The sequence below is a fragment of the Notolepis coatsorum genome, assembly GCF_963971535.1.
Source record: "Notolepis coatsorum genome assembly, chromosome: 7".
Classification (NCBI taxonomy): domain Eukaryota; kingdom Metazoa; phylum Chordata; class Actinopteri; order Aulopiformes; family Paralepididae; genus Notolepis; species Notolepis coatsorum.
This window is the reverse complement of record NC_140171.1, coordinates 136647037-136673580: the sequence shown is the minus strand read 5'-3', so window position 1 is coordinate 136673580 and position 26544 is coordinate 136647037. Positions and strand designations below refer to the sequence as shown.

The window sequence follows — 26544 nt, the reverse complement described above, 5'->3', positions numbered from 1 at the left end:
CGTACGCACGGGTTACGCACATATCTGTGCGTACGCACCATTGATAAATGAGGGCCCAGGCCTTGACTTTTTTTTGGTTAAAAAAATCATGCACTTTAAGCACTTCAAGGACCTTGTGAGACCCTGTGGCGTGTTATTTTACTGCAATAAAGAAGTCCATCCTATTTATTTCAGACAACCGACACAAAATGTTAAGTGAAATGGCTACCCCATGGATATGTGATAGGAACCCATCCTTATAGTACACAAGAAAATTAGATAACGTTACGGTCATTTATATAATAAATCAGTCAATCGTTATTTTTTTTATTTTTTTTTACTCTTCCTACATTTTCTTTACTCAATCCCTCTCTCAACATGACCATGGACCAAATTCCCCTCATCAGTCAGCCAACCATTTCATTAGCGATTCAATTACCTGGGTGCTGATGGTTCGCGTCCCGTCTGTGGCCTCCACTGTCAGGTTGTAATTTGATTTCTGCTCGGCGTCAAGCGGCCGAGCCACGACCAGAGTCCCGCTGGCCTTGTCCACGTCACAGCGGCTGTCATAGTTTCCACCTGTACGGGTTTCCAGACAATGGAGAGGCAGGCGGATTATTGACACATTGGCCACCTGGCTGAGTAGTAACAGGGCGCTTAGGTTATGCTGACCCTGAAAGATGGATCTACAAACACTTGTTGCTAAGGCCTATGTTTCAGCAAACACTGGAACAACATGGTTGAAAATGTCATTCAGTATTGATGGAATAGATTCGAATAGATTTGTTGATTGAAATATTAAAGAAATATCCACACAGTTTAGTTTTTTCCCTGACCAATATACAACAAACAACATTTTGTCTTGTGTCCTATTAATACCACATGTGGGGGGGGGGGAAACGTGATGATTCCATGAACAGAAAATGATGAATATACAACAACGTCATGAAAATATTCTGAAGAAATACATCTCAAGAGCAAGCACATGGATAGTGGAGCACAAGATTATGAGCAAAGAGGGGGTTGTTCCTCATCAAATGACCTCTCAAGGAAAAGCTGGAGTCATGCTCATCATGGGAGGAACAAAACAAAAACAAAAAAATGTGGAATGACAAAAGAAACACGTGGAATGACAAAAAAAAACTAAAAACATCAATCTAGTAGTAAGTTACACACAGCACAATTCAACCACAAACCACAGACACCAGTCACAGACAGTGGAAGAGGATCTCTTAGTACGAGACGGCCTATTGCATTAGGAGATCTCAGCAGATATACCTTCTGCTGTACAGTTGTGGTCACAAGTCATCTGAAGGATGTAAAACATCTCAGTAGCCTCTATGTCGCCTTGAAAATCAAGCAAAACAGATACATTCCAGAGAGAGAAAGAGAACAGCGCAGGAAGAAGCAGGGCACAGGGAGAGAAAAAGAGAGAAGAAAAGAGACGTGTCAGTCAGGAGTTGATTAGGAGTAAGAGAAAAGGGGAGGAAAGGAGGAGGGCAAGCTTCATCGGGGGGAGAAGAGTTTGGACAGTGAGATTTATTAAGAGTGATAATCATGCATAAAGTGTCCGTCGGAAGTTTAATTACCCCAGTGGAAGGGGGAGCTTTCATTCACACGCTCAGTTTCACATTCCACGGAATAAAAGTTCCCAGAGTTGAGTTAATATGGGGGCAATAGAAGAATAATGCGAAATAATGCGAATCCACTCACCCACAAGGTTAAATAGTGTTACTACTAAAGCCTATTAGCCCTACATCGTGCATGCATTCCTTTTGACTTAAAATCTTAGCACACACACACACACACACACACAAACACACACACACACACACACACACACCACACACACACACACACACACACACACACACACACACACACACACACACACACACACACACACAAGGCGCCTATTGGAAGTTCAAAGTGAGTCAGAAGATCCTTAAGAACTTCTACTCATGCACAATAAAGAGCATCCTGACTGTAACATCACCTCCTGGTTTGGGAGTAGCACTGCACACGACCGCAGCAGACTACAGAGAGTAGCACGTTCAACGCACAATTGAGTGGGCTTCCACTCTCCAGGACATTTACAACAAGCGTTGCAGGGCCAAGGCTAAGAGAATAACCAAAGACTCTAGTCACCACAAACAACTGCCTCTTTGAACTGCTGCGGTCAGGCAAGCGCTACCTGGTGTCTCATGGCCAGGATACAGAGAGACTCAGAAGGAGCTTCTATCCCCAGGCCATCAGGATGCTCAATGACTCCATGTAACAACCCAATCTTCTACACTCATTGCACACACATCCACATGCACACACTCACTTTTAAACAAACACTCACCTTAACACGCACTTTAGACGCTTTAATAACACTACATTATATTTACTACTAAAGCCTATTAGCCTACATCATGCATGGCATGCGTTCCTTTTGAGACTTAACCCTTTCACTACCACAACTACCTAACGGTTAGCCCTTTCACCGCGACAACACAGAAGGTTAACCCGTCACTGCCACGCAACATCAGGGTTAACCCTTTCACTACCACACTACTACAGACGGTCTGTAGTGTGGTAGTGAAAGGGTTCAATCTTAGCACACACACAAAAGAAAATAGGGCAGTAGTGCGAGTGGACGTTACCTGTGATCTCGAACCACACGGCCACGTCCGAGGACTCGGTTGGCGATGACCCCCACCATGTGAGCCACGGGGTCGTTCTCCATCACGGAGAAGGAGAAGAAGGGGGGCTCCTCGAAGGCCAGGGGGGAGGCGTCGGCCGGGATCGCCGGCTTGGGGATCCACTCGACGTGCAGGCGACAGGTGGTGGACTTCTGTGGACGCCCGTTGTCCACGGCTTTGATCTGAGAGAGAGGGAGAGAGAGAGAGAGAGAGAGAGAGAGAGAGAGAGAGAGAGAGAGAGAGAGAGAGAGAGAGAGAGAGGGAGAGAGAGGGAGAGAGAGAGAGAGAGACTTGGTTCATCATCTCTTTACATAACTGCATGTTTTTTGTATAGTATAGTTAGCTAGTATAGTATAGTTATAATATATAATAATAATAATAATAATAATAATAATAATAATAATAATAATAATAATAATAATAATAATAATAATAATAATAATAATAATAATAATAATAATAATAATAATATATATATATATTATATAGTATAACTGTATATTGTATAGTAGTGTATATAGGACTCATTACCTTTTAATTCGGAAGCTTAGCATTGTATTGTATTTTATCTAGTACTTTTTATCACGTCTATTTTATTCTATTATTATTTTGTATTTTTTGCACAATCAAGGCATGGCCTTGGCCTTCATTTTCACTACATGTCTCGTGTATGTATGTGACGAATAAATCTCTTGAATCTTGAACATCTATCTATTAGTTATGTGTGTTCCATTCCTGTAATTGTCTTATTTACACACACACACACACACACACACACACACACACACACACACACACACACACACACACACCACACACACACACACACACACACACACACACACACACACACACACACACACACACACACACACACACACACACACACACACACACACACACACACACACACACACACACACACACACACACACACACACACACACACACATGGACTGATGAAAGATGCTAATTCTGGAACGGCCTGCACTTTGAATGACCTGTGTGACGCCCGTTACACATTTAATTTACTCCTTATGGCCCTACAATTGGTTAATGGACCTGCCTTTCTGTAAATGGCACTTAGTGAATTTGTGCTAAATTATCAACAATTACATTTCACCAAACAGGACAAAGAGGAGTAAGAGCACAATGAAGAAACACAAATAGAAAAAGCGAGAGAGAGAGAGAGAGAGAGAGGAGAGAGAGAGAGAGAGAGAGAGAGAGAGAGAGAGAGAGAGAGAGAGAGAGAGAAGATATAGAGAGAAAGGAAAGATAGAGAGATGAGAGAGCAGATAGAGGGAGAGATAGAGAGAGAGTAGAGGAGAGGAGAGGGAGAGAGAGTAGATGAGAGGAGAGGAGAGGGAGACATAGGAGAGGAGCGAGAGGAGAGGGAGAGAGATGAGAGAGAAAAAGAGAGAGGAGATAGAGAGGTGAGATAGAGAGAAAGAGAGGAGAGAGAGAACGAGAGAGAGAGGAGAGATAGAGAGAAATAGAGAGAGAGAAAGAGAGAGGTGAGATAGAGAGAAAGAGAGGAGAGAGAGAGAGAGAAAGAGAGAGAGGAGAGATAGAGAGAAAGAGAGAGATGAGAGAGAGAGAGAGAAAGAGAGAGAGAGAGGAGAGAGAGAGAGAGAGAGAGAGAGAGAGAGAGAGAGAGAGAGAGAGAGAGAGAGAGAGAGAGAGCCAAGAGAAGCAGCAGGCACAGGCGGTGGATGCGGGGGAACACAGCAATAGCATCTAAAAGTAAACATGGCTGACGTGATGAAAACGTGTTTCCCATGGCGTATGAGACGGAGGCCAGAGCCTGAGATAGTACTCACAGTGAGGATATCATATTCTCCGGCGGAGGAGAACTTCTTGGACGACACCAGACCGGTCTTGGGCTCGATGAAGTACTTCCCGTGTTCGTCTCCGTCCTCGATGCTGTAGAGATCTCGGCGTTGGGTCCCCGGTCGCGGTCGGAGGCGATGACCCGGTAGACGGGGGTTCCTCTTCATGGCCCTCTCCCTCTCCGGCCTCTCCCGCTCGGGGAGCTTGATCTTGTAGATCTTCTCCAGGAACGTGGGTCTGTTGTCGTTCTCGTCCAGGACCTTGACGATGACCCGGACCGTGGTGGATTTGGCTGGAACGCCGTGGTCTATGACCGTGATCTGAGGGGGGGGGAGAGAGGAGGCATGATAAACACCTGATGGCCAGACTGAGAAGCAGATGGCGTTCGTGACCGGGGGGAGTCTGTTATTAAAGGGAGAATAGAAGGAAAGCAACGTGATGTGACTTGTTATTCATCTATTCATGCCTCTCGTGTTCTTTAGGGTTATACATTAAAGGCCCAATGCCTGATGTACGTACGGTCTACTTTACACAAATTAATGATTCATCTTCACCCTGAAATGTATTGTCTGATGGCACGTGAGCTAGTCGCCATGGAAACAAAAACAAACAAACGCTTTTTCACCTAAAAGGTCAGGTTAAATGCATGCTTAGCTGTAACATGCTGTTAGTCCTTGTATCAAAGGCAATGAATCATCAAATGTATTTGTTTGTAAGGCCCGACAACACACGTTAATGTCCCCATGGGCCGGACACGTCTTCTTTAACTCTTTGAGCGCCACAAGCGTTCCCCATCTGCACTGGCTAGCGCCAGCTTTTCTTGACCATTTTCACAATATTTTCACGATATTTGCGGAGCTATTGTATATTCTATATTATAGCTATGGAGACAATAGTATGGCTCATTTGACAGACACTATTTCTAGTCCAACATGTAAAAAAGAGTTTGTTTCTACACACTGTAGTTTGTCGTTTATTACACGCTAAACATCGCCCATTTCCAAAATAATCCAGTCTTTTTTCATAGATCGCGAGGTAAGACGCGTTATATGAAATGAGCCCAAATCGTTCTGTTTGATCCCCTGAAACCACAAATCAAAGGTATATACCATGTACATAATATGCCTTCACAAAATCATCAAGGGGGTAGTCTTACCCCGAAAATGCGATCGTTACAGAAAGCTTGATTTAGGTCCGGTAAAATAAGACACTGTGATCGTTACAGAAACATGTTTCAGGTTCGGTAAAATAGACATAGAATATACCGTACCTTAGCCAGAAGGTACTCCAAAAAGAATAATTCCAATGATCCCATCGGCTATCGTGATTACTCATTTATATGTAATTACTTGTGTTTACGTGGAAACTATAATATTAATAATAATAATAAAATAATAATAATAATAATAATAATAATAATAATAATAATAATAATAATAATAATAATAATAATAATAATAATAATAATAATAATAATAATAATAATAATAATAATAATAATAATAATAATAATAATAATAATTTGTATAGCACTTTTCATACAGAGGTTGCAGTTCAAAGTGCTTCACAACAGTAAAAAATACAGGCATAAGCGAGCAGGGTAAGGCAAATCACAGTTCTTCAGTAATACAAATAATAAAATAGAATAGATTAGATATAGTAAAAAAGTGCAGTTTAAAATAGGCAAAAAATTATAAAATAGAACGGACAGTAAAAAAGTGTGATAAGATTGTTCAATAAAAAATATATAACAACAGAGCAGTGTATCGCTCTTAGTACTTTGAGTTTCTTTACAAAGTTCTAACATACAACAGAGCATCGCTCTAACATACAACAGAGTAGTGCATTGCTCTTAACACTTTGAGTTTCTTTACAAAGTTCTAAGATACAACAGAGCATCGCTCTAACATACAACAGAGCAGTCCGTCGCTCTAACATACATCTAACAAAACTATCTATCTATCTATCTCTGAGTGAAATACTGCAAGAGCTACATGTGAATATATAAGTTTAGAATAAATTGTGGCTTTAACGTGATTAGTTATCATACATGGTGTCAAGAGAAAATAAATCAATGGACATTATTAAAATAAGAGTTGGTAGCAGCCAGCAGGGCCCGTCAAATATTTCAATACCAGACACCCATGGAGAGAGTATGGCTGCATCCCATTCCTCCCCTTGGCCCTACCCCTTGGCCCTACCCCTTGGCCCTACCACTTGGCCCTACCCCTCGTTTTGGAGTGCCCTCGATGGGGAGTCAAGAAATGGGACAGCACTAGCACTCAGTTGCAGACAGCGTAATGACACAACTCACCCACGCGCCGACTGTTTACATTACTTACAGGCAGCTTACATCAGAAGGACCATGAAGCTTGCTCTGCATACCATGTAAATTATAACGAATGTCTTCAGTGTTTATGCTTGTATATAAAAAGGTTTTTGGAATCCAAACTCTTGACATTTTGTGTTGTTATTTTGTAGCACAAGTGTTAATCAAATGTTAGTCAGGTTCTGTATATTCATACAGTATGTCAAATAAACCCAGTTTCACTGAATAATGTGCAGCCAGTAATGTAAGAAACCAGCAAGCGCTCATGTAGGCTATATGACTACTGTATATCCAGTGAATTCTTAACATTCAGACTGCTGTTTGAACTTCATGGTTCCCAAAGCCTGAAATTAGTCAAAGAGGAGATGTAGAAGGAATGCTTGCTTTGCTTCTTTTTGTAAAAAAAAATAAAAATCCAATTCATTCTCCATTCGTTTCAAAACGTGCTCAGTGTTCCTGAGTAAGTCAACTTTCAAAGGCAATTCTCTCTGAGATTAGCTGTCAAATACTCACTTCTAAAGACACATCCTGTGCTTCAAGGGGAAAAAACCTGCATCAGGAACAGGCTGTTATACACTCCCCTTAGGGCTCATTCAGGAACCAATTCAGGGAATGTGGGGGGAAAACTAGGGATGCACCGATCCGACTTTTTCAGTCCTGATACCGATACCTGGGCTTTGGGTATCGTCCGATACTGAGTACCGATCCGATACCCTTTGTTCAATTAATAAACTGTATGCCTCACTGTGTGGAAGAGACTGGGATCATTATTTTGTGCAAGGCAACATCAGGCTTGACTTAAAACATTACTTTCCTAACTTGGTGAAACTAAATGTAACAGATTAGCACATAGATATAAATGTACTGAATTGTTATTTATTATTATATTATATTATTAATAATAATTAACTTTTTTTTTTCACGATACCCGATACCGATATTTTAGTCATATCAGGGTCGATATCCGATATCAATATCGGATCTGTGCATCCCTAGAAAAAACACAGGTTTCGCCATTCATCTGAATGGGGTAGTGCGTTTAGGCTGCAGCAGTGGTTACCTGCATGGGGGTGGTGCGTTTAGGCTGCAGCAGTGGTTACCTGCATGGGGGTGGTGCGTTTAGGCTGCAGCAGTGGTTACCTGCATGGGACGCCCAAAAAGTAACGCAGCGGCCTGCTGCAAGAAAGTACAACCAGAATCAAGCGACTGGTTTGAGTTCATCTCACCGCTTAACCCTTTCACTGCCACACGACAGAAGGTTAACCCTTTACTATCACACAACCGACGGTCGCTGCTGTTGTGTGGCAGTGAAAGGGTTAACCTTCTGTGAATTGTCACAGTGAAAGGGTTAACCGTTTTGGTAGTGCGGCAGTGAAAGGGTTACAATGAAAATGACTTGTATGATACTCTGAAATGTATGATATGAACAAATATAAAAGCCATTGAATTTCTGCAGTTTAGCATCCATATCTGTTACAGACGGTGTCCTTATATGTATATATATATGGGGGGTTATGTATTCTGTTATCTGTTGTGTGTGTGTATATAGGCATGTTTTGGTTGTTCTGTTTTTGTCTCCCTCCTGTGTAACATATCCCATTCTCAGGTGTCTCCCAGTTGCAGCACCAGCAGCCAGCTGGTCAATCAGCAACTCACCCCAGTGCAACGGCAGCTGAAGTTGATCTGCAATCAACATCCACTCTCCCTTTATATATCCCATTTTGTGCAGTGTTACTTAGCTCTTTTGGCTCATTGTGGTGGTGGGTGTCTCTCTGTGTCTTTGGTGATAATTCTGTGTGTTGTTAGGTATATAGAGCAGTGGCTCTTCAGAGGTAAAAGCTCTGGTTCTTAGGTATATAGAGCAGTGGCTCTTCAGAGGTAAAAGCTCTGGTTCTTAGGTATATAGAGCAGTGGCTCTTCAGAGGTAAAAGCTCTGGTTCTTAGGTATATAGAGCAGTGGCTCTTCAGAGGTAAAAGCTCTGGTTCTTAGGTATATAGAGCAGTGGCTCTTCAGAGGTGAAAGCTCTGGTTCACTTCATTGTGTTTTGGTGTTCTTTAGTTTGCTGTACATTTATGTATTAACCCTTTGTATATTTGTTTCCCTTGTGTCACCCAGCCTATGGTGATTGCTTTTCTTTGTATTAATATTTTGTTTCGCACACAGGGACATTGAGGACAGGAAGATACCCTGGGGTCTACATTTTGCATCACGTAGGTGACCTGATGTTAAAGACACCAGCTTTAGAGTGAGCACCACCACCTTGTACTTTTGGGCGTTCAGCGCCTGTAAAGGGGGGTGGGTTTTCATTTCCTTTTACTATTTTATTTGGTGCCACTAGGTAGTCCTCCTTGCTCTCTGTGTTGCTGTGTTTTTGTTCATTTGTGAAATAAATACTATTATTTTGCAAATTGTTTCATGGTTTTGTGTCACTGCACCCTCACCTAACGTGTCTGTGGCCCTGTGTTGCATCCCCTTACTGGGGTGCGTAACAATATAAAAATTATTGGGATCAATATAAAATATCTAATTGCACTAAGTCATTATCATACATTTTACCATTAATTTACCACCGGCGGCACGGTGGTGTAGTGGGTAACACTGTCGCCTCACAGCTAGAAGGTCCAGGGTTCAATTCCCAGGTTGCTGTGTTGCCAGGCACCCAGGTGGGGTATCTCCCGGGCCTTTCTGTGTGGAGTTTGCATGTTCTCCCCGTGCTCGCAAGGGTTTCCCCTCCCCATAAGATAAACCCAATGGAAAAACATGCACAACAGATCGCCAACACTGTCGCGTCCCTGACGAAGACAGACAGGAGCACTTGGATTGGTCCCCGGGCACAGCCCCACGCCGCAGCCCATGTCTGCTCCCGGCTGCGTCTATTTTTTTACCAACAAACTTGCATTTTTCTGCGATCTGATTGGCCACTGACGTTTCTGGTCATGTGACATCTGCGGCAATCGCGTGACGCCTGTTTCTGCGCCTATTTCCGCCTCTAACAGCCTGCAAACTACCTAACGCCTAGTTCTATCACTGGTCAAGCTAAGCTTAGGCAACTCTTTCGAAGTTGGTTAAGGTTAGAGTTTGGAATCAGGGCTGGTGTTCTATCGCCCTGCTCTAAGACAAACTCTAACCTTAACCAACTTCGAAAGAGTGCCTAAGCTTAACCAGTGATAGAAACAGTCAGATGTCATTGGCGCAGATGTCACATGACCAGAAACGTCAGTGGCCAATCAGATCGCGGAAAAATGCAAGTTTGTTGGTAAAAGACTACACGTCTCCCCGGCTGCCCAAGGACGACGGGATGGGTCAAACGCATGAACATTTCATCGACACCTTCTTCAAAGTCTTCAAAGTCCAGTTTAATTTAAAAAGCATGCCATGGATAACTCCTGGGGGACTTTGGGTAATTGTATCACTGTCTCTGAAATTGTAGTTTAACATTACAGCCGTCATAAAATGTATATTGATTGTATGAATAAAGAGTTATTGGGTATTCATACTAACGTTATTTGTCGATGTTACATGGCTGCCACTCTTTAGGCTGCCTCTGCTGTAAGCCAATGGGTTATGTCTAACTGGTGCGCCTAGCACCCACAAGGAAGATGCTAACTGTTAGCTGACTGCCGACAGCAGTGACATTAGCAGATTGCAAAACATCACAGCATGACGTCATACAGATGGACCATGTAGTGACACTACATGTAGTGACACAGGTGCCACAGCAAGTGCAACTGGATTGAGCAAGTGTTAAAACTATGAATGAATGAATGATTTTATTTCTATATATTTTTTTTTTACAAAGCATAGTATTACTATGAGGTACCACCTCCGTCTGATTTTGAGCCAGGAAAAAACCCAGATAGTGGACAAATGATGCATAGTTTCAATAACTACTAGAGATAGTCAAAATCAGTCACTGAATCACTCAGTGTCCCTAGTGGCAGTTTACAGGCATGACTCAAAGACCAGTTCAATTAAAGATACTGGTGGCAGCTGGCGGCCTGAGCTATTTCCGTAACAGGCTTCCATGATAGTCGAAGGCAAGCGGGAATATCTGCCCAAATTCCACTGTTTTTATGGATGTTAGGCCATGCTTTTCATCCCACTTTGAAGTAAATCCCTCAATGGAACGAAGCCTTTCAATCAGTTAATCACTACAACAAGCCATTACTGCGGATCAGAATCTGTCAATACGCATCATTGCGTATTTTGTGAGATAAACCAGCCTGTCGAATACACATCTCTATCCCGTCTCATGGATTTGTCTTAAATATGATCAAATGAAGGATCCATTCATTCATAATCGGATGACGCAGGATATATAGCCTAAAGTATAATTGTCTGAATGGCTCTATGTGCAATACAGTACATGCGTATATCGCTGCTGGATCTACACATGTATTTTATCCAAAGAGCCTGGCATGATGCTCTTAAAGGGAATGAAAGGAGCTGATTTGATTGTCCATAATTGAAGCCAGCACCAACCCTACCTGCTAATAGGGAGGTGTAGTGGTTACGTCACTGTTGTTTCCGGCGCGGTCCACCTCACTTGAAATTGAAATGTATTTCCAATGGACACATTTCTAAGTTGTCTCGTTTAAAACAAATAAAGCATGAACATTGGCATGGTGTACCTTTCTGTGTGTATTCATCCACAATCTATAGCTCAATGTGAAACAATTAGCAATTAATCGTAAAATAATTACGTAATATATTATATTTCAACCAAAAATGCTTAAACAATAATGTTAGTGATAGAAGGGAACTCATTTTGTGCAAAAATGGAAAGCTTGCCAATGTTCATGAGGCAGAATTATTACAATAGCCGATAATACATTTTCCCATAATGATAAATCCCTATACGGGTGGACCGTGCGGGAAACTAAATCAACTGACGTAAGACTATACCTCCCTATAATGTATTCCTCCTACCCCAACCCTTTTCACAAGTGGACTGCGCCAGGGAGGGACACACTTGTGTCTCTAGTCACCAAATTACCGATAATAACTTAGACACATTCACCACACACACACACACACACACACACACACACACACACACACACACACACACACACACACACACACACACACACACACACACACACACACACACACACACACACACACACACACACACACACACACTTTGAGTCAAAAATCAAACATAGTATCAATGAGAGTATCAATAATAAACCTGAGTGAAGTCTAGTAAAAAAAAAAATTTACATGTACAACACTTTTTCTTTTTGAAAACGTTAATTGTGCATTCAAAAAAATAGTGGTGTTAACAGAATTGTGCGTTAACGTTAACTTTTTTTTTTAATCTTTTTCCCCCTCCATTTTCCTCCGATTTTCTCCCATCCCAATGTTAGTCGTTATGCCAATTCCCAATCCCCTTCCTGGTCGCGTGTAACTTATTCCCAGCGGAAGAGTGCGTCGCGTGCTTCCGCGTTTTCTCTGATTGGCCATGACGCCCATGTGACCACGGCAGCGCGAGAGAGCTGCAGCGCGGAAATAGGCTGTCTATTGCCTCGCGCTGCAGCGCGGAAATAGGCTGTCTATTGCCATTCTCTAAGACAAACTCTAACCTTAACCAGCTCCTTAACAGCGCCTAAACTTAACCCTTCTAACCTTAACCAACTCCGAAACAATGCCTAACCTTAACCTTAACCTTAACCATGCCTAACCTTAACCTTAACCATAACCAACTCCGAAAGAATATTGCCATTCTCTAAGACAAACTCTAACCTTAACCAGCTCCTTAACAGCGCCTAAACTTAACCCTTCTAACCTTAACCAACTCTGAAACAATGCCTAACCTTAACCTTAACCTTAAGTTAACATGCCTAAACTTAACCGGCGAAAGAATGCACGTTAAAAAAAAAAAAAAAAAAAAATGAAGGGATTCGAACTTGTCACCAACGGACCTCAGCGCTGCCATTTGAGCTAAGCGTCGAATGAAAAACATCTGGGATTACGGCTACATAATGCCGCAAGCTCTGCCGCTCCGCTCCGCGGCAGAGCTGCTCCGATCTGCGGCTGCCGCGCTGCCACGGGGCGTGTCGCAGCCAATCAGGGAAAACGCGGAAGCACTCGGCAGCACTCTTCCGCTGGGAATAAGCTATAGGCTTCCTGGTCGCTGCGCACTTACCCCCCACAGTCGGTCTGGGAGAGTGGAGGCTATCACGTGCTTCCTCCGACACACGTCCAGCCAATCAACCGCTTCTTTTCACCTGGCAGCGCGGATTCTCATTGAGAGGGCGTAGCGCGTGGAAGGATCACACTATCCCACTCAAGTCCTATCCGCGCTTAGCAGGCGCCCCGACCAAACTGTAGGAGTCGCTGTTTACAACGACCCGGACCCACCCTGCCAGCTTCTCCCACCCTCTAATACTGCCAATTGTATTAGTGTGAACGGCCAGCCAAGCTGGTGACAACCCCGGAGCTGTGAGCTGGATTCGAACAGGCGAATCTAGCCGCTCCGGGGTTTGGTGATGAACGCAATCTCCGTTACGCCACCTGACCGCCCCTAACAGCCTTAGTTCTTAATTGACCTGCCTGGTTAAATAAAGGGTGAATAAAAATAAATAAATACAAATATACTGATAAAAACAATAAAGTTACCCTGTAGCTACTATACAAGATAACGATTCATTGGGGCCATGATTGGCAACAAGATGTTGGCCTCTGGTAGTACACTGTAAAGATTCATATGTTGCCTCCACGTATAAAGTAAGCTTGTGTAAACTAAATCTACTAAGTAGGAGAGTGAATATTAAATTTCAAGATGACATCACTCATATTTAGTTGATTCAACGAGCCAAAAAAAGCCAAAGCACATTTTTTTCCATATTTTTGCATTGACTTTTTGTTCAATCAGCTAACAAGGAGTTGAATCCTAAACAAGCTCTCTCCAATATAGATATATATATATACTTGAAAATATACATCGAGAAATGTATGATTTTTTTCTTTTACAGGGTACGATTGGAAGGCTCTCGCTAATTTGGGCCCTGTTTTTAATGGTCCGATACGTCTAATCTTTTAAGTGCACAGCTGAGGGAGCTTAAACGCAAAAACCAAAAGCTGTAAGCTGACCTAAACAAACAAACACACTATTCCCATCTAGTCCCATGGATATATCAAACTCAATGGTCTGTGCATCTCATGGCTTGGGAGAGATGATGTGAGCAATTCTGTGGTTTTAAGCTGTGAAAAAAAAAAAAGGCTAGAACAAATGTCAGGGAGTCGTTTGTGGAACCATCTGCTCAGCACTTTAGACAAAACACTGGAGTCTGGGGCGGGCACACAGTCACACGCCATTTGGTGCCGTAGCCGCGATTACTAACATAATGTGTTGTTTTTTTGTTTTTTTTGTTTTTTTTTCACAAACCGTCTGCAGCTGCCTGTGCTATTCGCACGCGCAGAATTAATTAAATGGGATGACGAGAAACCCCTTTGGAGTTTCCAACATGTCTTGCTCTGGGGAGCAAGTTGGTGCCCGGGCTGAACTATGTAATGATGAACATTCCCATTATGAACCAGATGAGTTCATTTGGCCTCTCTGCTGTATCATGGAGTGTTGCATGGCCTGATACTAGTCTTCCCTGCGGTACTAAAAACAAGAGGGTATACATTGGAAAAATGGAAATAGGGACTTTTTTTTTTAAGTGTCATAATTACATGAAATAGTGAGATATGAGCTGTAGCATTAAATAGAAAAACACTGTAAACTCTATTGAGGACTGTTCTTACCCAGAGGTGCAGTGTCCGTGTGTGTGTGTGTGTGTGTGTGTGTGTGAGTGAGTGAGTGAGTGAGTGAGTGAGTGAGTGAGTGAGTGAGTGAGTGAGTGAGTGAGTGAGTGAGTGAGTGAGTGAGTGAGTGAGTGAGTGAGAGAGAGAGAGGGGGAGAGATGGGAGAGAGAGAGAGAGAGAGAGAGAGAGAGAGAGAGAGAGAGAGAGAGAGAGAGAGAGAGAGAGAGAGAGAGAGAACCCCATTCAGACAGTTTCTCATCAGCATCAACCTTCTTTTTGGAAAAAAAACATCTTTATAGTTGGGTCAAGAACCTCAATTCCGGATAGCGTCTGTCTACCACCGCAGAGACACTGGTATCGAATCCGGCTGTCAGCGGTGCCTCCGGCTTGTCCGGTCGTCATACTGACACAATTGGCAGTGTCAGCGGGTGGGAAGCCGGTGGGTGGTATCCTGGTTGTTGTAAACAGCGACTCCTACAGGTCGGTCAGGGCGCCTGCACAGCAAGGGAAGGAACTGGTGAAGGTAGTGTGATCCTCCCACGCGTTACACTTCACCAATGAGAGTCGTCGCTGGCAGGTGAAAAGAGGCTGCTGGCTGTCTCCTATGTATCGGAGGAAGCATGTGATAGACTTCAGGGCTCCCTAGACCGGCAAGTAGGGGGTAAATGCGCGCAACGACCAAGAAGGGATGGGGGGATTGGCATAACGACTAAATTGGGGTGGGAGAAAAAATACAGAAAAATAGGAGAAAAAGTAGATTCAGAAAAAGTAAAATCAATCATCAAAACATCTTAGCCAGAGAATGGTCACGGAATTGAGGTTCTTGACCCAACTATTATCAGCTTGACGGTTCCACAGACAAAACAAGAGGCAGGCTAGGCACGCTCTCAAGAGAAAATCACACAGCAGCTCCGCGGCCATGAAGGAGCCCCAAACACAGTGTTGTCAAATTAAAAGCCCAGACAGACACTATCTGTGAATCAATAACACGTCAAAGAGTTGGTAAAAAAAAGAAACATGAACAGAACAAACAACCTTTTATTTTCCTTTCTCAGGCCGTCTTGTAGGTACGCAGACTACGCACCAGGGCCTGGCCACTAGACATGTCCTGACATGTCCCGTCCCCCCCTCCAGCACTGTTTACCCACCCCCTCCCTCTCATGACGCAGGCCTCTCATCCTGCCGCTAGAGCCCACACTCACACCGTCCACATGGGCCTGGCCCGCTTGCACACCTCCCTCCCCCCTACTTCACACACACACACACACACACAGACAGACAGACAGACACACACACACACACAACACTACCAACCCCCATCCCTATCTCACCATAAAAGCTAAAGGCCCCGCCTGCTCCCTCCACCTCCTCCTCCTCCCGGCATCTGGCGCAAACAACGCTGACGCAGCCCCCCGTCTTTAATGGCTTCACATGTTCCACATGGCTCCACACACGGGCCGGACTCTTCACCCCCCCCCCCCCCCTCACAATACGCGGCTGCCTACCGCCTAACGCTTTCATCGCAATTCCACAATTTGAATAGGGATTATAATGCGGGAGAAGGTTTTTAGGGAGCTGACAATCAACTGGATCTGGTGTGGGTTAGTAGTGCCTACTAGTCTACTACACTGCCTGGAAGGGTTTCACGTACACACTCACACACACAGACACACACACACTTCTGATAATTAGTTCCCCCGAAAGATGCAGGGGCGCTAGGTGTGTGTGTATCTGGAGAGGGGCAGGTTGGGGGGGGGGGGGGGGGGGTTTCAGAGGTCTCCCTCGCCCTCCAGAAACATCTAGCCCAATAAAGAGCTTCCTGTTGGATTCCCACCAAACAGTGACTAGCGCCGCAAAAACTTCTGAAGTTGCCATGGTTACAGCCGGGGCTCCGCTAAGGCTGTGTTCACTTAGCCACATTCTAGGTATTTAGGTCAAAAGTTACCTGCTTTATTATGCCCCAAACACAACCCTCTGTCTTCGCTGACGAAATGCATCTGTAACGGACTGTAACACTATTCAAGATACAAGGTTTCACGTGGCCAAATAAGTTGGGAGAAAAAGTTTTTTTTCTTTTTGCAAAATGATCTTATCTGACTATTGCAATCAACCAAGGAAAATAAATGAATACGAGTAAAAGAAGTGATAGTGTTGAATCAGCGGCCAACTGTGCTCTGTGTGTGTGCTTAAAAAACGGCGCTTTGTTCTTGACAACTGCTTAAAAACGGTCCTTTGTTCTTGTGTGACATTTATTTTCCAGCTCTCTTTATCACAGAACAAAGTTCCTGTGTTATGCAAAGAATCCCTCGCCAAGGTTCCATCACCAAAAGGTGTTGAATGATCATCGCCCCGTGGCGCTTACCTCATTAGCTATGAAAGGTTTTGAATGAATCGTTAAGAGGAGTTTTACTGGGCCACGGCGACACAGAGTAGAGTAATTGACCCACTCCGGTTCATGTATCAAGCTAAGGAAGGAGGTGGTAGAGGATGCCACACAGCGACACTGCTGTATTTTGTTGCTGGGCGCCCGGAGAGCAAGAAGAAGACGCATGTCTTTGTTGATTTCCCATCAGCTTCCAACTGCATGCAGCCCCCACAGTCTAGCTCACAGCTTTTTCTGAAATATCAGGCATTGATTGACTTCCTGACAGCGAGGTCACAGAGAACCCATGTCCGTGACAATCTGTCTGAGGCCCCTGGTGTGTTCTACAGGAGCCCCCCAGGGGTGCGTTTCGTCACGGTCGCTATTTGTACTCTAGAGACCAATGACTGCCGGGGTATGTCTGAGTCAAGGTTCATAATCCAGTTTGCTGGTGATTGTCAGCCTCATGCAGCACCATGAGATGGGCCGTGGTCCAGGCAGCAGCACCATGAATGGCTGCTTTTTTATATAGCGCTTTTATCCAAAGCGCTTTACAATTTGTCACTCACATTTTACCCATTCACTCACACATTCATTCACACATTCACACACCGACGGCAGAGGCAACCATGCAAGGTGCCAACCTGCTCATCGGGAGCAATTAGGGGTTAAGTGTCTTGCTCAAGGACACATCGACACGCTGCCCGGGAGGAGCGGGAATCGAACCGGGAACCTCCGGATTGCCAGACGACTGCTCTACCTCCTGAGCCACTGTCGCCAATGGGCTGTGGTCCAGCCTTGGACTATTTGATTAAATGGTGTCCAACTCAATGTCTCCACGACAAAATAGAAGCTTATCGACTTTCACAGAAACCGTCCTGTCACCTACTTTCATCACCGGCATCACCAGCTGTTGAGACAGTAAGCCAATATAGGTACTGTACATGGGCACCGTCCAGGATGACTAAAATGACTTCCGATGCCAACACCGACTCCATCTGCAAAGAAGCCACTCAGAGACTGTTTTCCTTGAGAAGGTTGAGCGGTTTTCTAACGCTGACAGATCGCTCTTTAAAATGTTTTATTCATCTTTTAGTCAAGTTTCACTTTTGCAATGGTTTGTTGGTTTGGCAACCTAAGCATGGTTAACAAAAATAGGCATGGGAAAACATTGTTAAACTTTGCCAGAAGACCATTGGCACCAACTTGAATGATCTTGGCCGTATTTATCAAGTAAGAGACACTCAAGAGGGCAAAGGCCATCCTGACGGAGTTTCCACTCCTGCCATCAGGGAGGAGGTCCACGTTCCCTGGGAGCGCCAAATCAAACACACATCTGAGATAATCTGTTCCCTCAGCTGTTGGGTTCTTAAAACAAGCTGTAGGCCTAGTTGCTATTTCACACACACTTTAACAAAGGACTGATGGACTGCTTGGTGCTTGTATAGCTCATTGCAACTGTAATAGTAAATTGTTATATGTTACATCATTTGTACAGCTTATTGGACATGTTCAGAAGCTCTGTGTTAAAATACATATTATCTTACAGCCTTGACTAGTTAATGATCAACTAGTATAAAGCTCAAGACACTAGGCGACAGTCTGACAGTGTTCATATGACAACGGCCAAGGTTTAGGAGATATGACATTTGGCCTGGACTCCAGTTCTTGTGTGAAGACATAACAAAGCCCTAGAGCCCATCTTTTGTTTTCATTTCCTCACTAGGGCATTTTTGTTTACCTTTCTTGTCAGATCTGTTATTAATTTGCCATCTTATGTACGTCATGTCAAACTATGTATTTATTGTAAGTCTGACCAAAGCTCTTTGTCACTTTCGGGTCAGACGCTTGTGTGTCTCTGATGATAAACTCATCATTTTCTTTCTATGGCCATGGAAACGGATAATAAACTCTATTCTATTCTAATGTTCTATTTTTATACAAATTTTCTCATTCTGAATTTCGACAGCTTCATTGTTTGGCTAATTTAAAATATTCCACAACGCAACTTTATTATGGTGACATCTACTGTGTTTACTATTATTATTACATCGTATGTCTTTTTATTTGTTTGTTTATTTTTATCATGTGTATTGGTTGCGTTGACTACCGTTTGCAAACCACATTTGCCCCTCGGGGGACGATAAAGACAATCCAATCCAAAAACCATGACGCAACCCATTTAACCCTTTCACTACCACAGTACCAAAGGGTTAACCTTTCACTGTTTCAGTGTGGTGGTGAGAGGGGTTAAAGAGAATGTTTAACATTGTCATCATCCGCCCCGTCTGACTGCATTGGATAAATGAACAGGGCCGGGGAAGAACTCGACACACGAGCAGCTTGTCGCGTGTTTTACGCAAACTCGAGGATCCTGAGTCAGACGCTGAGTTCTAGCTCGGAGTAACACAATAGCTTTCAGCCACAGGTGGGCAGTAGGCTATAGTAATTCCACAGCCGTAGTAAACAAGGCCATGCAAAACAAATGGTTTGGTTCCGGTTGCCGACCGACCCTGCCGATTTAGGTGCGACCCAAATTTAAAAAAAAAAGGTAAAAAAAATAAAAAGATAATAATAATAATAAAAAAATAATTTTACAATAAAGTTTAGTTAAATCTTAGTCAAAAAGTGCAGTCCATGTCAATAACGAGAATATATAAAAAGCAAGTATTTCACAATATTTCCACTATTTAGGGGTGGCATTTTTTATTACTTTAATGGCATTTAATTACTACTACCTTTGTACATTGTACTTTTGTAGTACAGTGTCTTTGTATTTTAACATTTAGTATTATGGATATTAAACATGCTGGCAGAGTACATGCATCCATGTTGTCGTGAAAATGTTTATTAAATAAAGAAATTCCCTATCCATAGTCGCCGTGGGAAAAAATGTAATAAAAAATGTAATAAAAGTGCGGCTGGGTGGCGCAGCAGACATTGCGCTCGTCACCAACGCAAGAGACACCGGTCTCGAATCCGGCTGTCAGCGTTGCCGTCAGCCGGCTTGGGCCGGCCGTCATACTAGCTCAATTGGCAGAGTTAGCGGGAGGGGAGTCAATGGGTGGTAATCTGGACATTGTAAACAGCGACTCCTACAGGTCGGTCAGGGCGCCTGCACAGCAAAGACAGGAAAATGGCGGGGGCAGTGTGAGCCTCCTACACGTTACTCCTCGCCAATGAGAGTCCGCGCTGGCAGGTGAAAAGAAGTGACTAGCTGCCTCCACATGTATTGGAGGGGACATGTGATGGGCTTCTTCTACCCTCCCTACGACCAGCCAGTGGGGAGCACATGCAAGCAACGATCAGGACAGGGGAGGGAGAATTGGCACAAGAGGAAATTGGGATGGGAGAAAAATCACAGAAAAAGGGGAAGAAAAAGTTGATAAATTAAAAAAAAATGGCCTTAACTGACAACCAACAGGAACCAAACAATTTATTTTGTTAGGCCCAACTGCAGCCTGTGGGGAGGAGGAGCTTGGAGCTCGCCTTGGAAACGTTCTTCTCAGTCACCACTACCATGGATAGACACAATTTTCAATGCGAATGGTTGATTTGAATTTAAATGGCTATTTAAGCACCTTGACTGTTTTCAAGGAATTCCAGGCCTTGACTGTTTTTTTCCCCAAAAAATCAAGCACTTCAAGGACCTTGAACCCTGAAATTAAAGGGCTATTCTGGCAATAGCTCATGTTGGGTTTTTTCCCCCCTCTAAAAATCTCAACAGTCAATACTCAAGGAGAGGGATATTGCATTTATCATTAAGTTGCTGATATAAGGGGATAGAAGGGACGGAGAAGGAAAGAGGTAATAAAATATCTGCGTAATGTCTCCCTCGGGGGGGAGTAGTACAGTGCCCTCATATCCCTCCTCCCTCCCCCAATATCATTTACTCTCCAGTCCCAGAATGCAATTAGTTTGGCGCACTGTACAAACAGAGTAGGAAACACGGGAGCGGTCTGGGCGGCGGACGCATCAGTATTAATCGTCCTTCAATGAACCTTGAATTGTGCAACCTCTCTAACCACATAATTAAAAGGCACAGTGTGTTCCACTTCAGTCCCAGGCACACAATTAAAAGAAAAGAAATGGCTGGATCAACACTGGGCTGTGGGAGCAGGAACGAGGGAGTTAGGGAGGGAGGGAGGGAGGCATCCAGAGAGAAAAGAGAGCTGAGCTCAATTAAAATCCACACGTTTAGGCATCGGCCCCTTGGTTCGACGGCAGCTTCCTGTCCCAGCTTGCTCCATCCGAGACGGAACAGTGGGGAAGAACAAAAGAACAGTCACCAGGATCCCCCCGCCCCTCCCGGAAATCTGAACCAAGGCGAAAATGATTCCAAAAAAAAAAAACGTCCTCGCTTGTACAGGGAGACTTGTTTTTGTTGGCAACATCTGGCGCTCGGCGCAAAGTTTAGTCGAGTCAAAGTCTGTTGTTAGAGGCAAATTAATTCTGCAATTTTTTTCCTTTTTTTCCTTTGAGGACCGTGGAGGTTGACCGTGAGGGCATCTGATTACCGTGTTGCTAATCTTCTCAAACAAATAAAGGCTGGACCCGCACGCAGACATGGACATTAGAGTGTTTGTCTTCCCTTCTTTGCTCACCTCAAGAATGTGCTCGTCCTGCTGCTCCCTGTCCAGTCTCCTGGAGGTGGTTGTGACCAGACCTGTAGAATGCAACAACATAATCCCGTTAATAACGCAGCAACAGTCAAAATATTTTTGCATGCCATTCGGTACACATGCAGTATTTTGTCACTTTAGGGGGAAAAAAGGTCACTTTAAAAAACATAACTGTACGTTTTTGTATAGTATAGTTAGTATAGTATAGCTATATATAGCATAGTGTATAGTAGTAGTGTATATAGGACTCATTACCTTCTATTCGTAAGCTTAGCATTGTATTGTATTTTATCATGTCTATCATGTCTATTTTATTATCTATTCTATTTTATTCTATTATTATTTGTCTTTTTTTGCACAATCAAGGCGGGCATGGCCACCTTCATTTCACTACATGTCTACAATCTATTTAGCTCTCCACAATAAGGCAATCATAGAAACCACAGGCAAAGTTCACAAGCAAGAAGAGGGACATTGAAAATGCTTAATGAACTTCATTGAAAGCACATGATATGATAATACTCTCCCCGGTTCAAAAATAGACCAAACCAACATTAGATCGCAAAGAACTGTCAGAAGAATTCCTGATTTATTCTTTCACCGCGCATCCTGTTCACTCCACGGTTACATCATTTAAGCCCCCCCTTGAATGTAACTTCTGAACCACCTGTGAGAGTTCAGAGATGGCCACTGAAAGGGTGACCTCTTCTTAAAAAAAGGTTATCTCCCCTGCGTTCGGTCAGACGGGGTGGCCCAGACGCGGTGCACTGTGATGGACCTCTGTCTTCCACATGTGAAATATCACGGAGGTCTGCCAACGGCAACCCAAACAGTAGTGTAGCCTCTACAGTCTGCTTATAGTGCTTCGTCCGCAAGCTGAACAAATACAGACGCAGTCAGACATAGCCAAAAAGTCTCAAACCTTCTGTTAGATCGAGAAACGGGGTAATTTTGATAGATATCCTACCATTACTATGACACTACACAGTACATTTCGCAGAGTACATTTTACTCAAACAGTACATTTTACTCAAACTGAGTAAAATTTTACTCAGTTTGAGTCAAATGTACTCTGCGAAATGTACTGTGTAAAGACACTTTTTAACTGCTGCTGTGACCCATTGTCACCTCCATATTTTATATTGTAAACACTGTGAATCGGAACATGCAATGTTATTCACTGTGCCTTGTATATATCTTATACCCTTTTAAAAAAAGGTCTATTTTTACCTTGTTTTTAACACCCTCTTGTATTTAAATTGTAAAAGGATTTTGTGTGATTTTGTGTGGGCGGACTAGCAAAGTAAGATTTCCATTGTACGGCAAACTGTCTGTTTAAATGACAATAAACAATCTTGAATATTGAATCACTAGTAGAATAATCTCAGGGATTGTCTAGCTCTACGCTACATTTCAGGGCAGCGGGAGTCATGTCGTGTGAGTGACGCTCCACAGTTTTGGGTCTTTGTTTCTCCTGGCTTGAACAAAAGTAAAAAAATACAACAACAAGGCCCGGGTCTCGACGGGTTCTATGGCTAATCCAATTTTGAATCAAGCTCACAAACAAGGGGTGAAGAAGAAGAAAGGCAGAAAGGGATATTGCTACACGGCTACGACGTTATGAGCATACGGTCGCGTTCTCTCACTCCCAGGGTAATTGTAGCCCTTGCAGAGACGCTGAATGTAGAGTTGACGCGCCAACTCTCCACCACACCAGAGACGCCTGCCTGCCTGCTGCACTGGGCCTGATTAGCATAAAAGAGAAGGATTTCCGAAACCCAAACCCATCAATGGCGCACATGCCGGGGGAACCAGAATAGCACAAGCCACAACTTAACCCGTTCACCGCCACGCACTAGCAAAACGGTTAACCCTTTCACTGCGACAATACAGAGAAGGTTATAACCCTTTCACTGCCACACGGCTGTGTGTTAACCCTTTCACTACCACACTACAGAAGGTTAACCCGTTCACTACCACACTACAGACGGTTGTGGTAGTGAAAGGGTTGACCTTCAGCCGTGTGGTAGTAAAAGGGTAAAAAGCTCTTGGAATAGCCTCCCCTCCACACTGCAAATTAAGTGTGTCTTTCTTTCTTGTCTCCCTGTCTGTATCCCTCTCTATTGCAAGGCCGTGGAGCTCACACCTGACTCTTTCACCTCGCCGTACTTGTGTGATCGATGTGACAATCCTATTTGAATCGGGTCGTTCTTTGTGAAAGGCTTCACACGCGGCCTTCAGTGTCGGGAACATTTGTTGCAAAGCAAGAAAGAAAGAAAGAAAATAGCGAGATGTGACAGAAACAAAGACAACCATCCATCTGTTAGTGCTAGCTGACTTTTGTGATTGATCTATTCAACGAAGATAATTAAACAACCCAACGTTTTTTTGTTTGTTTATTTGTTTGTTTGTTTACTCAATGGATTATCTCTTGTTTAAATAAAACATTGTGATTCAGGGTTTTATTGTGCCAGAGGGCTGTCATGATTTATTCTTTATTTTAAGATTAGACACGCTTTTAGACAAGTAAAGCAGGCAGCTGTATGACTGACCTAAAAAGATGTCAATGTGCAAGAAATCTCAATGAAGGTAAAACCAGTAGGATCAAAAACGCTACTGTACATTTAGCAAAAGAGAGGAGGTTTGAGAGTCTCTCTCTCTCTCTCTCTCTCTCTCGCTCCCTCTCTCTCTCTCTCTCTCTCTCTCTCTCTCTCTCTCTCTCTCTCTCTCTCTCTCTCTCTCTCTCCCTCCTCTCTCTCTCTCTCTCTCTCTCTCCCTCTCTCTCTCTTCTCTCTCTCACTCACAGGTGTACTCATTTCCACAGCTTTAAAGAGACAGGGTTGACTTCTTCAAGTTACTTGGTATCTGGTAAGTTATCTGGTGAACAGCTAAAATTTACTGAGAAAACCTAGAAAGGTTGCTATAAAGTGACCCAGGTAGTTCAAGACGACAAAGAAAATTAAATAAAAAAGGAACCATCCTTTGATGTTGTGCTGACGCCCGATCTCTGACCTGAACGTTAACTCATTCCCCGCCAACGACGAGTATACTCGTTATTTGATCGTTATTTATTTTATTCGCTATTTCCATTCATAAATCATCCAGGAATACCGCCTCCTGGTGGTATGCGGCCGATGTGTGTCATTGAAATTTCTCCGGGCGGACATTTCTAGTAACGTGGATCAAGAGCTTCACCCGATCGCATTGAATCGTTTTCGGGACGCCCGAATGATTATGCTGTGGGGGGTTATGTCGTGGCCCAAATGGACATGCGATCTAGCAGATGGCAGTCAAATAATTAGAATATTATTTTTGGAATCTCATCGGCCACAGGTAAGAGCAATTTAACGTCAATTTCAGCTTGATTGTGCCTTGTTTTCATAGCCATCGCCCTGATCAGCGTATGCTGTTGTACGAATGCCGTTATTGACAATCAATTAATGAGAAACGACCCCCCCCCCCCCTTGCATGATGGAACATAATATACCGATCATATGCATTTGAATTTTTTATTGTAGTGTGTATAGGGACGAAATGACAATGGATTAAGTATAATATGCGTCGCGGCCTATTACTAGCCTCCCAGGAATGACCCTAAACCGCTCTAAAACCATACTTATATTCACCACGGTATAAAACGGGAATGTATGGATGGAAGAAATATTCCTTTTTCACATCTTGAACGATAGATACTCGATGTCAAATGGGCCATAGTATTGCATCCATAGCTATAATATTTTAATAGTTATAGCCCTGCAAACAAGGTGAGCGACTCCCATCGTTTACAGTGGTGGCGGTAGCTACAGGATGAGGCTAATAGCTGGCAGTCAATGTGTTAAGGAACTCTAAAGACACAGCAGGCCAAATAGAACCAAGGCCGTCTGCCGTTCCAACCCACAGCCCTCACAAAACACACACACACACACACACACACGCATGTACTGTGTATACACACACACACAAGGCGTCCTCAGGCGTGGGTTGAGCTGGGCCGACAGTAATTATACCCGTGCTGTTTTGAGAAGGGGGAGAAAAACAACAGTGGAACAGCAGTGGCGCTCTAAACCATGTCCTTCAGCTGCAACCACTGCTCCAAAATGGAGGCCTCAGGGGGGAGCCGTGGAGTCCGGGACATTGTTGGGGCTGGTTTAAACCCATGCATTACCGCTGTGATTAGCAGTCTTGAGAGTGACACACATATTTATGCGACACACATTTAGCTGTGACTGCAGACAATCGGGAATGTGCTGATGTCTACAGCGGGTAAGCCCGTCTCCGCCACCATTTTAAAGTGCCTGGAGATTGTTACTGTTGTTGTTGACGACACAAACCAGCAATAAGCGTATGAGAATTTTACATTATTATGATTTCTCGTCGCTTTCCCCCCCTCTCGTCTGAAGGAAAAATTACCACCCACGGCAACTCATTTCTCAGCCAGCTGAATTAATTTAGTCCCACGTTTCTGCCACAAACATATGTGTCAAAACCATCACGTTTCATTATGAATGAACCATTTCACTACCACACTACCAATGGGTTAATCCTTTCACGGTGACAATGCAGAAGGTTAACCCTTTCACTGCCACATGACAACGGGTTAACCCTTTCACAGCCACACTACAGAAGGTTAACCCTTTCACAACCGCACTACAGAAGGTTAACCCTTTCACTACCACACTATAGAGACGGTTAACCATCTGTAGTGTGGTAGTGAAAGGTTAACCTTCTGCAGTGTGGTAGTGAAAGGGTTAAGCAGCTGCTCCGGCTCCTAGTGCCGGTCTCTATGTTCTATATGTAGATGGGAGCCTGGTGGTTTCATACCAACACATGAGGTGCCATCGATACACTTCCAACGACAACAAAGTATTACAACTAGCATGAATCGTGAGATAGGATTGGCATGTTTCCAGGTTGCTTTCCACGGCCTCGCTTAACTCAGGGCCATTGATGGTTCCTACTTCCCAGACGTATCATTTTGC

At 43.7% G+C, this 26544-nt stretch overlaps 1 protein-coding gene across 1 annotated transcript in view; it reads right to left on the bottom strand.

The window, feature by feature from the left end:
• fat1a (FAT atypical cadherin 1a) overlaps positions 1–26544 on the bottom strand; it is a 136312-nt gene that overhangs the window by 58781 nt on the left and 50987 nt on the right. The window contains 7 exon segments of the mRNA XM_084318023.1: positions 419–558; positions 2628–2667; positions 2669–2848; positions 4487–4596; positions 4599–4650; positions 4652–4816; positions 21548–21609. Of these exon segments, the coding sequence (XP_084174149.1) occupies positions 419–558; positions 2628–2667; positions 2669–2848; positions 4487–4596; positions 4599–4650; positions 4652–4816; positions 21548–21609 (749 nt within the window).